Below are 15,276 nucleotides of genomic sequence, written 5' to 3'. Positions count from 1 at the left end.
TTCTCTCTCTTTATATTATTGGAATAAAAGGTCATTGGATTACACACTTTTGATTGGATGAGTCTCTAGTAAAATTAATATACATTTTTCTCTATTTTCTGATTTTTCTTTAGACTAATGATTAATTGTAAGTAATATATGAAATCTGTGTTTGAAAATCATTAACCTAGAATAAAACGTTTGTTTCCCTCTGAAATATAGTGGACATATACATACAGTGCTAAGTACATGTACCTTAATGTCACATAGAGCCGTAATTTAACAACTTCCAGCAGCTAAAACCCATTAAAATAATTTTTTTGATCCCACAGCCATGCGTTCTATTATATCAGGCTTTAAATCCAGAGGCCAGGCTTCAGCACTAGATTTCTCATGCTTGCCCTACAGGGCAAATACATGCTTTTCCCCTTGTTTCCACTGGGGTTATTGCTGTGTTATCATGGAGCACTGCAGTGTTTGAGGCATCAAAATGAATGTTGCTGCAAATCACTGACACATCCCACTCTGACAAAAAATACAAGTTCCACATAGCATTTAGTCAACAGACAATAATTACCCTTTTTTTTTTTTTTAAACCCAACTGAAATCGTGTTAGCAAACTGGATTGAATTTGGTTTATTTGTCAATTAATCAATTAAACCAATTGGTGTTGGTTAAAAGATTTCAGTGGAAGTAGGAAAAATAATAAATATATAATTTATAGCAGTGTTTTTGACATTTTAGTCATATGAGGACATCAGAGCAACTTTTTTTGAAACAAGGCTATAGAGGATTAAGTATCCTTGATGAATTATTAATACTATAAGCAAAATAGTGATGATAGATTATTTATACATTATTATTAGGTTTATGTGATATATAAACCTATTTATCGTCAGTGTACTAGCACAATTTTTAGAGCAAGTTTTATATATATATATATATATATATATATATAACTGTTCTGCACTACAGCCTCCACATGCAGGGCTGGACACTGCATTTTTGAAATTCATATATAAATATACATATATGTGTATATATATATATACATACACACACACACATATATATATATATACATACACATATATATATATACATACATACATATATATATACACACACACATATATATATATGTATGACACACAGATTGCATACAGATAAAAACAGAGTATTGTACTTGGGAGCTAAAATAAATCAAAAACAGTCACAGTGGTTGAAAGTAATTACATAATTGCACTTGAAAAGAGGTTTAAAAAAAACATTTTAAGTATGTACCTTTATAATGAAAAGCACCGTGTGACTTCCGGCAGGTATAAAGGTGCTCGTGCAGCCCGCAGGTGAAACCGCCTCACTGTCGGACTGCACCACATCTACTCTTTTTCATACAACTTGAATTTTTGCGCACCGTCTTTCTTCCGTTCTTTATGTCATTTCCTGTGATGAAAAATGGTGGTCAAAGCTCGGAGAGGCGACTGAGTCTCTGCAAAAAATTAACGGGAAACTTTGCATCGGCGGGCGGGCAACCGCGCAGCTTGCGGCCGGGGCTCGGTGCTCGGCGGCCGGCAAGAGGAGAGCGGAGCTTCACCCGGGACGGAGGGTCCGTTTCCCCCGCTGCGTCTCTGCACAAGGTGGGTCTGTGTCAGTAGCCACTGTGGCCAGCGAAAATGGCTTCCGAAAACAGCAGGCAGATTGCCAGTTGTCTGCAGATCGAAACCGAGCAGAGAAACGTGGCGCAGATTAAAACTACGCCGCCGATTCAACACAAATCCGCTCGTTTCACAGATTATCTGAAGTAACGGACTCAAAGTTAAAGACAACTTTAGTTTCCGAGTGTTTGTAAGTGTTTAATGTTCAGACTGCAGAGAGGAGGAGACAAGACTTCAGATCCAGGAGGATGCAGACGTCTACACTTAAAAAACCCTGAATAAATTAACACAATGCACACATTAAAATCATAAATCCGGAGAGAAAAAGGTCAACGAACTGAAACAAATACTTAGTAATTATGTATGTACGGAGGAGTCTTACAGTATAATATCTGTTTAAACTCCAGGGAATAAACTTGCAGTCACATCACAGCCTGGATGATGCTGGATTTATGAGGATAATATCAATACTATTTACTGAGATAAAGTTAATACAAAACGTATACCAGTACTCTTTGTTTTTACATAAAAGCATGGTTATTTAGGCATACATAACTTACATAACATCTTAGCAACAAGGCAATTCAAGTGCTTTACATAAAACATTAAAAGCATTGAGACAGTGCAAAATAAACACTCCCCAAATAGGCATCCAAATGCACTTACAAGCAGTAATTTAAGAAAATCGAAAATTAAAAGCTAAAGAAGAAAAAGATTACAACATGCAAGAAGAGATGATTAAATTCAGTGCAAGATATTAATGGTAATTTGATTAAATAAAAGGCAGTGAAAAAACAACAAAACAAAAATTTTCCACTTAGGCTACATTCCTTTAATAAAGAACATTGAAAACTACAAAAAAAATCAATGAAAATTATTCAGTAACTTCTTTGAAATGTAATTGATTGTTTAAGTCATTTTCTTCTAAGAAAAAAAGCAAAATTGTTTTGAGCTGATGGTCATAAAGGACATTTGATGATGTTACTTACTCTTTTGGAAGTCATTATGTGTCATTTTTCATGCTTTTTTTCATGCCATTACTCTGATCAAATCATTAAAAACAACTAGTTGAAACACACTAAAACCCTCTAAAGGTAATTAACATAGAGTCGTCTATGTGCAACACCATGCACACGAGTAATTTGATCCATTGTTAAAGTAAAAATATAGAAATATAAAACAGCAGGGTACCGCTTGGCTGAAGCCAAGATTTCACTAATAGTGCAGTTATGATTCAGAGATGACAAAGATCTCTGTTCTATAAAAGTTGACATTGTTTGGCTCATGTTACACACCTAAATCTAAATCGTGGTACCATTTTCCATTATTATTACTATCATTACATGGTGTGTGTCCACTGTGATGAAGGTGTTATTGCAGCAGTAACAGATCTTGCTCTTCTTCTGTTGTTGTTCTACAGAGTTGTGACATGCTGATTTCTACAAACATGGTTCCACCATGAGCGAGCGGTCGTTGGACCTCTGGTGTAAGTTTTACACTCTCTTTACTTTCTTCATACTGAGTGTGTGCAGAGAGGTTATGGCAGTTGTTGCAAGTAACAGTTGTTAAGCTATGATTGGACAATCGACTGTCAGGAAGCGTAATTAAACTTTGAGTGTTTTGCCTCTTTCCTACCTAAATTCTCCCAAACTTTGATGGAACAGAAATGTCACATACACTTCTATTCCTTCATCATTTACCAAATGATTTGTCTACATTACTTTATATTGACCCTAAAAAGGTCTTTAAAATGTCTATATTATAGAACTTATAATAACACGGAGTAGAGTCGCTGCTCCTTCGCGTCGAAAGGAGTCAGCTGAGGTGGTTTGGGCATCTGGTAAGGATCCTCCCGGGCGCCTCCCGTTAGAGGTGTTCCGGGCACGTCCAACTGGTGGGAGGCCCCGGGGAAGACCCAGAACACGGTGGAGGGATTATATCTCTCTCCTGGCCTGGGAACGCCTCGGGTCCCCCAGGAGGAGCTGGACGTTGTGGCTGGGGAGAGGGATGTCTGGAATGCCCTGCTTGGCCTGCTGCCCCCGCGACCCGGCCCCGGATAAGCGGAATAAATGGATGGATGGATGGATGGATAATAACACTGTCAGTGTATAGTTGGGTTATTTTCCGGTTTTGTCTGGTCCAATATACGAGCTGAAATTGGTTTGATTTTACACAAAACAGCTGAACGTGGGGGGCGGCTGTGGCTCAGTTAGAGCGGTCGCCCACCGATCGGAGGGTTGGTGGTTCGATCCCTGACCACAGCAGCCTACATGTTGAAGTATCCTTGAGCAACATACTGAACCCCAAATGGCTTCCGATGCTGCGTTCATCGGTGTGTGAATGACACCGTTTAGGGTAGCCTCTGCCACCAGTATGAATGTGTGTGTGTGAAGGGGTTAATGAGTGCAGTCTGTAGTGTAAAGCGCTTTGAGTGGTCGCAAATCGACTAGAAAAGCGCTATATAAGTGCAGGTCCATTAATTATGATGAACATGATATTATGACAGGCTGTAAACAATTTACTGCCAGGACAATTTGGGATTTGAAGCTGACAAAAGAGGTGAGCTGAAAAGCAGACGGGGCAACAACTGTGCGAAACAGTTACAGCTTAAAGGAGTTTTACTGCTATTACTATTACCAGTGCACTGGAGTCATTCATATAATTAGGACTATGTTTGCACTGACCCAACCCTAGCTGTTGGAGGTGAAAAGTACAACCTGACGTGATGTTGACGACTTGTAAAGATGAGGTTATTGTCCTCCAGTCTGTGAGGAGTGCCAGGACTATTTTGAGAAGGAGTGTCCGTCCCACGGGCCCCCGCTGCTTGTCCCCGATACACCTGTGGCCCTGGGGTTGGCCAACAGGGCAGCGCTCACGGTCCCATCAGGCCTGGAGGTCTTCACCGAGGGGGACGAGTTGGATGTTCGCTGCCTGGGTCCAAACATCCCTAAGGGGGCGGTCTTCGGTCCGTACGAAGGAGAGTTTGTGTCCAAGGACAAATCCTCCGGCTTCTTTTCCTGGATAGTAAGTTCAGCCAGTTCATCAACACTTAAGAACCAGTATATAACCAGAGTTAAACTGGTCCAGCTCTGAACGAGTTTTCTGTTTTTTTTATGTTACAGATTGTTGATTTTAACAACACCTATCAATCCATCGATGGCAGTGATGAGACCAAAGCCAACTGGATGAGGTGATGCTATTTGTGTCTGCACTAAATACTAATACTATAAACTTTATTAGAGCTGAAACAATCTGTCGATGGACAGGGAATAAAATAAAAAAAAATAATAAGGCGTACGCGGACTGTATTGTTGTTATTGTTTGATAAAATTGCGTCACAAATATTACAGTGCCTTAGTTGAATTTAGTGACATGAATGTTACAGTATTGGATAGTTATGAGTCAAAGCAATTGCATTTTGGGTTTGAAAAGGCATGACTACAGCCTATTGCATTTTGAGTTTATTTACAGGACTATTACAGTTATAGGAGGAATGTTTACATGGCTATTGTGTTTACTAGATAAATAACATTACTGAGATGCACTTTATGTTTATCAAAGAAAGCCTATTTGACACGTTTTCTGGCTGATCTATTGTTTGCCATGGCTTATTGAACATTGTTATATGCAGATTGTGTTATTAGAAATAACATAAAAAGGGGGGAGATGTCATGAATGGTTTCATATGTGAGGTGATGTTGAAGCTCACGACAGTCTTACGACAGTTTACGGTAGCAGGTACGTTTTGCGGGTATAAGAGAAACCCCACGCTTGCTGTATGTTGGTCGCTATAAGCTGTATGTTCAGAGCTGAGAATAAAGCCGAGTAAAAGAGAGAAAGCCTTCCCTCGATCATTCTACACACTGTATAAGAATTGGGATAAAGAAGCACATTTTACTTTTTTATAAATGAACAAGAAAGCTGTGTCATCTTCAAAGATCTACTTTGAGAAAGTGGTATTGCAAGACAGGATGGGCCACGGATAGCTGGTTAGCCTGCTTATTTCAGTAAATATCTTTTGTACACAATACATGAATGTATGTGACATAATTATGATGGTTCATTCTTAGACTCAAGTGTCCCTGATGATGTTTGCAACCTGCAGGTTTGTCCGTACCTCATCAGAGGAGAGCGAAAGGAACTTGACAGCGTTTCAACGCGGTAAAAACATCTACTTCAGAGTGTGTCGGACGTTGACGGCAGGAGAGAAGCTGAGAGTCTGGTACAGCGACGACTACATCCAAAGACTTCACTGTGTCTCTCAGGAGAGCATCGACCGCAACCTGGACACAGGTGAGCTGGACAGGTTGTTTCTGATTTATAAGCTCAGGGAATCTGCTCCATTGGAGCTCCGTTTCTGAAGTAAAAATATCAGCAGTTAAAGTACACAAGTATTCTCATCTTCATATAGTGATAGTAAAAAGTCCAGTATTTTCCTGAAAAGTAAAGTAAAGGAATGGAAATGTAAATTAGAAGAAAAAATTGTACTATATTACAGCTTTATACTACTGGTAAAAGATAAATCCTTTTTTTTTCATGTTTGCTTATTCTTGTCCATTACTTGCACACTTTTGTTCGTTAATGTTGTCAGTATTTGGTGAATTGTAGTGACTTAAACATGTATGCATTTTTTTAGATTAATATTTCACAACATATAAACTGATTTATCCAGCAGGTGGTGCTGTTGTCACACTGAGAGCTCTGTGTTGTTCAATCTAATATTTAAAGGGAAAAACATCAAAAAACACAACTTTGAGGTCCGACAGCAGAAACATCTAGAGTAAATAATAATAGAGAAACTCAAAGGACTCAAACAACCCATGTGGTCATTTCACTGGGGACATTTTCTGATTACAGCTGGAAGCCACACATTAAAAAAGAGACATGCATGATGAATAAAGCACAACATTTTAAGAAAATGAATGCAAGCATGAAAACTAAATAAATAAATAAAAACATCTACAATGGATATGATTATATAAAATGTATTTACTTCATGGCCAAAGGATGATGGATAGTTATGGCCACATCTGGCTCCAAAAGTAACCAACATGGTTACAGCCAAAATGCCAAACTCAAGGCTCCAAAAGATAGTCAGACTTGTTGCTTGTTTTTTTTTCCAGTCCTTCCCGTCATTTCGAAGGACTTTAAGTCTCCCTGCCTTCAATCAGCTCTGCAAGGCAATCCCAGCCCCTGTAACAAACCCAACGGAGATTCAGACGGCCAGCCTCCTGCCAAGAGGAAAAAGATCGATCTCATCTTCAAAGACGTCCTTGAGGCTTCTCTAGACGACTCTAGCAAGTCCAGGTCCCAGTCTTCACTTCACAGTGAGTGTAAAGCACTGGGGTTTAACTCGTCTGAAGGCAGCTTTAACGTTCCTAACCTGAAGGTGGAGGAGAAAGAGGAGGAGAACCAGAGCAGTGAGGAACCCTCCACCTCCTTCTGTCCCAACTGTGTCAAACTGAAGAGAAGGATCCTGGAGTTGGAGGAGGAGCTGTCCCGTGTCAGAGCCGAACAGGGAAACACGGTCGGTCCACCAATGTCCGGACAGACCCTCGCCCATCGTGATCAGGCTCCGCCGCATCCTGAACAAGGTCCCATCGAGGACTTTCAAGGTATGTCCTGAAAAATAATTGGACTACCAAACACCGAAAACTGTTACTATTTTAATTTGACCTTAAATAATTTGTGTATTTTCTTCTTTAGTGATAGAACTTGATTCTTAGTCTTTTTGTTGAGATCTTTCCATAGCAATACTGTAAGTCAGTTTATTGTAAGGCTGTACTTGAATTTGACCTGATGATTGGGCTAAATGAAAAGTTAGAGGATCACCAAAGTGATTGCAATTCATCCTGAGGGAAACGTGAATATCTGAACCACATTTCATTGCAATCCATCCAATAGTTGTTGAGATATTTCATTAAAAAACAGTATTTGAAGGGCTAGAAGACAATCCAGAGAATCGCCAAAGTCAGAAGGATTCATCCTTTGAGAACCATGAATGTTTTGAAAAACTTTTGAGGAAATCCATCCAATAGTTGTGGAAATATTTTAGTCTTGACCAAAGTGGCGTATCAACAAACATTACAATCCACAGACCCTCTAACATGGCTAGAAGTTGCTTACATTTCCTTTTAATGTTGTGCAGTGTAAACTTAAACTGGTATCCAAAGTTGAAAGTGTTTTCTCTGCAGGGATGGAGCCCTTGACGCCCACTCAGGTGGTTCTGGATGAAGACGACCAGGACATCGACTCGGCTGATGAATCAATTGCTGCGGATCTTGTGATATCTCCAGAGGACTCATTGAAGCTTTCCACTGCAGGAGGCAGACGGATTCGTCGCTTCAAGCAGGAGTGGCTAAAAAAGTTCTGGTTCCTTCGCTATTCGCCTACTATCAATGAGATGTGGTGCCATGTCTGTCGCCAGTACACCGTCCAGTCATCTCGAACTTCTGCCTTTATCATCGGCTCCAAGCAGTTTAAGATCCACACCATCAAGCTCCATAGCCAGAGCAATCTCCATAAGAAATGTCTGCAGCTGTACAAGCTGCGCATGCATCCTGAAAAGACAGAGGAGATGTGCAAGAACATGATGCTATTGTTCAACGCGGCATACCACTTGGCCCTGGAGGGACGACCCTTCTCCGATCTCCGTCCACTGGGAGAGCTCATGAAGAGGTGTGAACTCAAAGTGGTGGACCAGTATATGAATGATGGAGACTGTCAGATCCTCCTTCACCACATCGGCCGGGCTCTAAAAGAAGATCTGGCTGAGAAGATGCGTCTGTCGCCCTTCCTTAGTGTCATAATGGACGCCCAAAATGACGACCTTCTCTCAGACATGGTGGCAGTCTATGTCCAGTTCATTACCAATGAGGGCTCCCCCAACACAGAGTTCCTGTCCTTGCAGAGACTGAACATGGCTAGTGTGGATGGATATCTCCAGGCTATGGATCGAGCCTTTGGTGTGCTAGGACTCAGGTTTCAGGACTTGCTGGTGGTGGGACTGGGGGTAGATGGCACCAACATCTCTTCAGGAATGAGAGCCAACCTTTACATAGCTGTACAAAAGACTTTTCCTTGGGTCCTCTGCCTTCCTATCATGATCTATCGGCCGCATCTGGAGGTGTTGGATGCCATCAGTGGGAAGGAGCTCTCCTGCCTTGAGGATCTGGAGAACAACCTCAAGCAGCTCCTCAGTTTCTACCGCTACTCCCCTCGCATGATGGCTGAGCTGCGATCCACTGCTCCAACACTGTCAGAAGAGACAGAGTTCCTCGGAGACATTAGAGCCATTCGATGGATCATAGGAGAACCAAACGTCCTCAATGCACTCATCAAAGATTACCTGGAGGTAGTTTCCCATCTGAAAGAGATCAGCAGCCAGACACAGAGGGCTGACGCTGCAGCCATCGCCCTTACCCTTCTCCAGTTCCTCATGGACTATCAGTCCGTGAAGCTAATCTACTTCCTTCTGGACATCATAGCTGTTCTCTCAAGATTGGCCTTCACCTTCCAGGGAGAGTACCTGCTGGTGTCGCACGTGGAAGCCAAGATAGAGGAGGCCATTCTGGAGATTGGCCAGTTAGTGGACTGCCCTGGAGAGTATCTGCAGGAGTTTGAGGAAAATTTCCGTGAAAGTTTCAACGGCGTTGCTCTGAAGAACCTGCGCGTCGCAGAGTCCAAGTTTCAGTCCATCCGAGAGAAGATCTGCAACAGGAGCCAGGGCATCCTGTCTCAGAGGCTGGACCTGCAGAGCCGCTCGTTTGCCAAAGCCTGCAAGGTCCTGGACCTGTCCACCTGGCCTCACAACCGGGAGGACCTCCAAGCTTATGGGGAGGAAGAAATCCAGATTATATTCAACCATCTGGAGTCCGTTCCCTCTGGGGGTCATGAGGGCTCCCACGCCAGGACAGAGGCAAGGGGTAGCCTGGTAGTGGAATGGAAGGACCTCAAAGCAGACTACTACAGTATGAACGGTTTTAAAGAGGTCATCAGTCACATCTGCAGGTATAAGCAGCGGTTTCCTCTGCTGAATCGGATTGTGCAAGTTGTTCGAGTCCTGCCCAGTTCCACGGCGTGCTGCGATAAAGGCAGAGGTTCTCTACAGAAGATGTATAAGAACAATCGTTCCAGGCTGAGTCTGGAGCAGATGAACGACCTGCTGACTGTTGCAGTTAACGGGCCGCCCATCGCTAACTTTGATGGGAAGAGAGCATTGGACAGTTGGTTTGAGGAGAAGTCTGGCAGCAGTTACTCTCTGTCAGCTGAGGTGTTGAACAGGATGTCAGGTGGTGACCAAAAGTCTGTTTTGCACAGCGTTGACGTCAACACAGAGTTCTACCCCGACATCTAACGGGCAAACCCAGTGGAGGAGAGCTACAACAAAATAATACTTCCACACAACGCTAATACAAGAACAACTCCATTAAATCCCAACCAGTGGTGCTTCTGCAGTTTCTAGGGAGTACATGGAAAGATTGTGAAGCTCAGCTATTTTGAAAAAGATCTAAATATTAATTTGATAATATGTGTCTGTATATTTATGTTTAGGGGAAAAAAAATATGCACAAATTTTGATTACAGGATTCAAAATATGCATGATGCTGATCTTTAGTGTAGTTATTGTCACAATAACATACCAACAGTGTTGGAAAAAGTATTCAGATCCTTTAAGTAAAAGTACTAATACCACACTGTGAAATTACTCCACTACAAGTAAAAATCCTGCATTTAAACTTACTTAAGTAAAAGTACAAAAGTATTTGCATCAAAATGTAAAAGTACTTGTTATGTAGAATAGACCCACTCAGAATGTTATTATTATTATTATTATTATTATTATTATTATTATTATTATTATTATTCAAACTATAGTATTGGATTATTGTAATTGATGCATTTATGTAAGCAGTGTTTTCATTTTATCAAGACGGGGCTCATTTTACCTATTTAATATACGGTTTGATTCTAAAAAATGTCTAATCACTTAAATTTATCATTTTTTTTATTTTAAATCTCGACCAGAAAAAGAAAGCTGTCCGCTGAATGTAGTGGAGTAAAAAGTACAAAGTTACATAAAGTGAGGATACTTAAGTAAGGTGCAAGTCCCTCAAAATTGTACTTAAGTACAGTATTTGTGTAAATGTACTTTACATTACATTACATTCCACCATTTGCATACCAAATATGGTAGGCTGTCAGCACAGCCGAAGTTTTCTGACAATCAGAGTCAACTGTAAGTTGAAATAAACTGTAGAAAAGTTAGTGAGAAAAAGACTGTGGGGTTGCACAGAGCAAAATAGGTTGGGAACCACAGAACTGAAAAAAACCAGATACAAAACAACTACAGAGATGCAAAATGACAACAGAAATACACAAGACAACCACAGTGATGCAAAGAGACATAACTCAACTACAAAGATACACAATTCAACTACAAAGAGACACAATTCAACTACAAAGAGACATAATTAAACTACAAAGAGACGCAACACAACTACAAAGAGACGCAACACAACTACAATGCGACACAAAAAAACACAAAAATGTAAATTGACTGAAGAGACACGGAACAGCTACAAAGAGACACAAAAACTGAAACGTCTACAGAGATGCATAAGGACTAAAGAGACACAAAACAGCTACAAAAAAATCACAGAATGACCATAAAGATGCAAAATGGCTACAGACAGACATAAGGTTACTGTAAATTCACACAAATGAACCAAGAGACAACAAACAACCAAAAATGCAAAATGACTGGGGACACAAAAAACTGCTACAAAGAAACACAAATCAACCACAGATGAAAAAATGACTGGGTGCACAAAACGGCTACAAAGAGACACAAAACACCCACAGATGCAAAATGAATAAAGACCCAAAAAGGCTATGAGGATGCAAAGCAAAAACAAAGAAGAATGATTTGACCACAACAACCACAAAGAGGCAGAAAAAAAACACAAAAGAAACTACAAACTTCTCCGCAGCTGTTGTTATTTGTGAGTGGCCAGAGCCCCACTGTCTCATACTCCGTCCATGTTCAGCTGTTTTTTGTGTTCGAATCTTGCTACTCTGACTGACTGACTTCATTCACTGACCGACATTGTCAAACTGAGGGCTACTGAGTGGCCCTGCACTTGTTTATAGTATAATAATGAAGCACTTGTTGCCAGAATAAAAGTCAGTTATATGTGCTTAACAGTCAGTTAGTGTCAACGAAATGTCTATTGAGCCGCTCTCTGCTTTAGCTTATCTGCCAATGGGATCTTCAGTCATGTAGTGCCTGACAGAAATGAAACAGCTAGAGTGTAAGGATGTATAGAGGCTTTATATTTCTATTAGAAATGCTTAACACTGTATATATTGTACAGACTGTATATATTGTAAATGCTTTTGAGCCTGTTTTTAAAGGAGAGTATTTTTCTCTTGAATTTGATGATTGTGCCATAATGATCGAATGCAAGAACCGAAAGAAAAAGGTGCTATTCTGCTATGCCATACTGTACTTTGCCATATCTGTTTAGATGTTTACTGCTGCGAGTCAATATTTGAAACGTCCTTTTTTTTTTTTCACTGATGCATCGGCTTTATGTTCGGGTGTTTGGAGCTCAAAGTTCAGGCTGAAAATAATTCAATTAAGTTTTAAAAACTGCATGATGATACTTAACTGTAGCTTTTATTACACACGTAAATCGTAATTTTTATTATATTAAGATGCCTGTATTTAAAGTAAGATGGTGGGAATACAGGGAGCTGAAAAAGATGGGCACTTTTTCTTTCTCTTTCTCTTTTTTCAAGTTTTTTAAAGTTTGTGTTTTTAAGTTAAAGGAATTGTGAGACATTTTAGGAAATAAGCTTATTTGCTCTCTGGCAGAGAGTTGAATGAGAAAATGTATATCCATGCTATGTCATGTCATTTGGACCATAATTACATGCAGAATGAACAAATGAACGTTTTTGACAGCAACAATGTCTCCAGAGGTGAAAGAGGATCTTTTCCGGAAGTAAAAATACTAATACAGTGCAAAAATACATCAGAAGTAAAATTCCTGCATTCAGAGTCTTACACAAACATAAATAAGTATTAACTTTAAAATGTACGTAAATTACCAAAAGTAAAAGTACTCATTATGAAAATTGGTCAATTACAGAATATTGCCACTTAACGCCTCTTATTGAAACTACACCACTGGTCAAAAGTTTTAGAACACACCAACTTTTCCAGAATTTAATTGAAAATGATGCAGTTTAATGTCTCAGTGTACTCTGAAATTAATGCACATTTGCAACATTTAAAATTCTTTATTAAGCATGATAGTGTTTTGAAAATAAAAAAAAGATTCAAAATCACATTTTATGTTGAACTAAAGGACTAAGAAAAGACACAAAATGACCCAAAAAAAGACACAAAATGACAACAAAAGATATGAAAAGAATTCAAAAATGGACAAAATAGCCCAAGACTCCATAGAGTTAAGTTGTTAACCCATTTCTTGTTCCCTGAAAAAGGCCTACTTGCATTATTCTGAAATGTACATTATCTTTCAGTTTTGGTTAACCTTACCTTTTTTTATTTACCTCTGGCAGTTCACCACTTACCTTCGTACCCTTTCAAGCTGTTCATTTGACTTGAACTGCTTGAATTTCAAAAAAAAAAATGGAAAAATTGGGGTGTTCTAAAACTTTTGACCGGTAGTGTATATCTCACTCATGTTGCCCTATCTGTTCATGAATAGAAATGTAAATATAGTGGTTGGAAGTTACAAGCCAGAAGTGTTAATGCTAAGCTCCAGCTCCACTCTTATCTAACTTTCAGCAATAAGTGTATTTCTCTAAATTGTCAAACTACTTCTTATTGTTTGCCGTATGATTGGCTGCGAGCTATTTCATTTTACTGAAATATAAAACCTGTATGCCTTTGTTATTATTTACATATAGAGCATGTCTGTATCGTATGCATGCAGTTATTAATGTATAAACCTGTTTTTAAAGGCATTATGTTGATATGCAGAATGCTGCCTGTGCTGTTTTAGTTGTCAGACTGATGCTGGGTGAAAGTTTGAGTGTTTTTCTGAATGAATCGTGTGCAGTGCGGAGCTCATCAGAGCCGAAACAGATGGCTGTTTTTGATCACATTTCATTAAAGTCCAAAAACATTTGACTTAAGAATGCCAACATTTTCTGCTATATGCCTTATACTGTATGTGTTTAAACGGTTGTTCATCTTTATACCGACGTTTGGCTGATTGTAATCTGACTCCAGAGCTTTGTTGATGTTTGATTTTTGCTGAATTGTGAGATTTTTCACAGCTGGAGTCGGATATGAATTTTGGTTCCAGATGAACCAAAAGAAAATTAGTTGTTACTTGATTTCTCTGTTCACTGTTTTCTTCTGTTTTAAATGCTTTAAAAAATATACACTTTAAAAGACATTTGATCTGGAGTGGTTCTATCAGTCGAATGGATGTTGTTTCTGTTGTCAGGTGAAGTTTTTGGGAAGAAAGAATGCAATGCTGTGTCTCAGTTGAAGAGTTTATCATCGTTCAATTTTAACCCTTTGATGCACAACGTGGGTCTAAAGTGACCCGACTGAGTTTTTCATTTTCTATATCTTTACAATAAATTAATTTCATCATTCAGTATTCTAGGTTTTCCTCAATTAACTTTTTTTTGATCATCATACATCCTAATTTTTTGTTTTCATTTCTTACTTTTTGAATAAAAACCCTTTTTGTATCACTACTCTTCTAATGCACAGCATGGATCAAAAATGTCATTATGGGGGTATTGTGTGTATAATTTTAAGGAAAAATGTATTTAATCAATTTTGGAATAAGGCTGAAACATAAAAAAATGTGGAAACCTTCCAGATACAGTGTATGTGTGACAAAATGATACATAAACATGTTAAATATATTAAATATATGAGTGTGGAAAGTAACTATTTGAAACAAATTACTATTATTATAGTATTAGGTCATTTAATTTTAAAACAAATTTGGATGAATGAGTCATTTTTGACCCATGTTGTGCATTAGGAGGGTTGTCCATATGTTGTGCATCAAAGGGTTAAGATAAAATAACTCAAGCTGAGCCTTTTGATTACCAGATGGGAAATTCGGGCATTGAGCAATACAGACAGAATATGGAGTACAGATAATAAGAGGGAAGTAAAAGGAGGAAATGGAAAAAAAGGTTGAAAATACGTCTGAATCACAAGGAAAAAACGGGGGTTTTTTTAATAACGTCAAAAAAAATTCATATCACACGGTAACACTAGTACCTTTGAATACAAGATACATTTGAGAAATAAAAAATAAAAGTATACTGTATGGTTTTTCTGGTGTAATGGTTGTGGTTCAATCGAAAACATTTAGTTTAACTACTTTAAATTGTTTAAAAGTTTTTAATACAGTAAATATCAGTATATGAACATATCAGGGAGACTGTCTGAGTTTTAATAATATCAAAATAAATAAATAAATAAATAAATATATATATTCCTTATCAGCATGAAATATTCTATTCTTTCTACATGGACTTTGTTCTCTCGTATTATTATACTTTGTCTTACATTTTGGAGATTGTATCATTGACTACAGGTACCATGATGCTTTGGGTGATGTAAACAGGAAGT

General features: G+C 38.9%; 1 protein-coding gene across 1 annotated transcript; it reads left to right on the top strand.

The window, feature by feature from the left end:
- Positions 1 to 1,226: 1,226 nt before the first annotated feature.
- Positions 1,227 to 14,782, top strand: prdm11 (PR domain containing 11). Its single transcript, XM_059334759.1, has 7 exons — positions 1,227 to 1,616; positions 3,055 to 3,120; positions 4,399 to 4,658; positions 4,757 to 4,824; positions 5,740 to 5,927; positions 6,758 to 7,249; positions 7,829 to 14,782. Exons 2-7 carry the CDS (start codon positions 3,093 to 3,095, stop codon positions 9,988 to 9,990), a joined length of 3,198 nt encoding a protein of 1,065 aa, XP_059190742.1. The 5' UTR covers positions 1,227 to 1,616; positions 3,055 to 3,092; the 3' UTR covers positions 9,991 to 14,782.
- The last annotated feature ends 494 nt before the right edge of the window (positions 14,783 to 15,276 follow it).

The sequence above is a fragment of the Centropristis striata genome, chromosome 6, assembly GCF_030273125.1.
Source record: "Centropristis striata isolate RG_2023a ecotype Rhode Island chromosome 6, C.striata_1.0, whole genome shotgun sequence".
NCBI lineage: Eukaryota > Metazoa > Chordata > Actinopteri > Perciformes > Serranidae > Centropristis > Centropristis striata.
The sequence above is the reverse complement of the archived record's forward strand: the minus strand, read 5'-3'. Positions and strand labels throughout refer to the sequence as shown.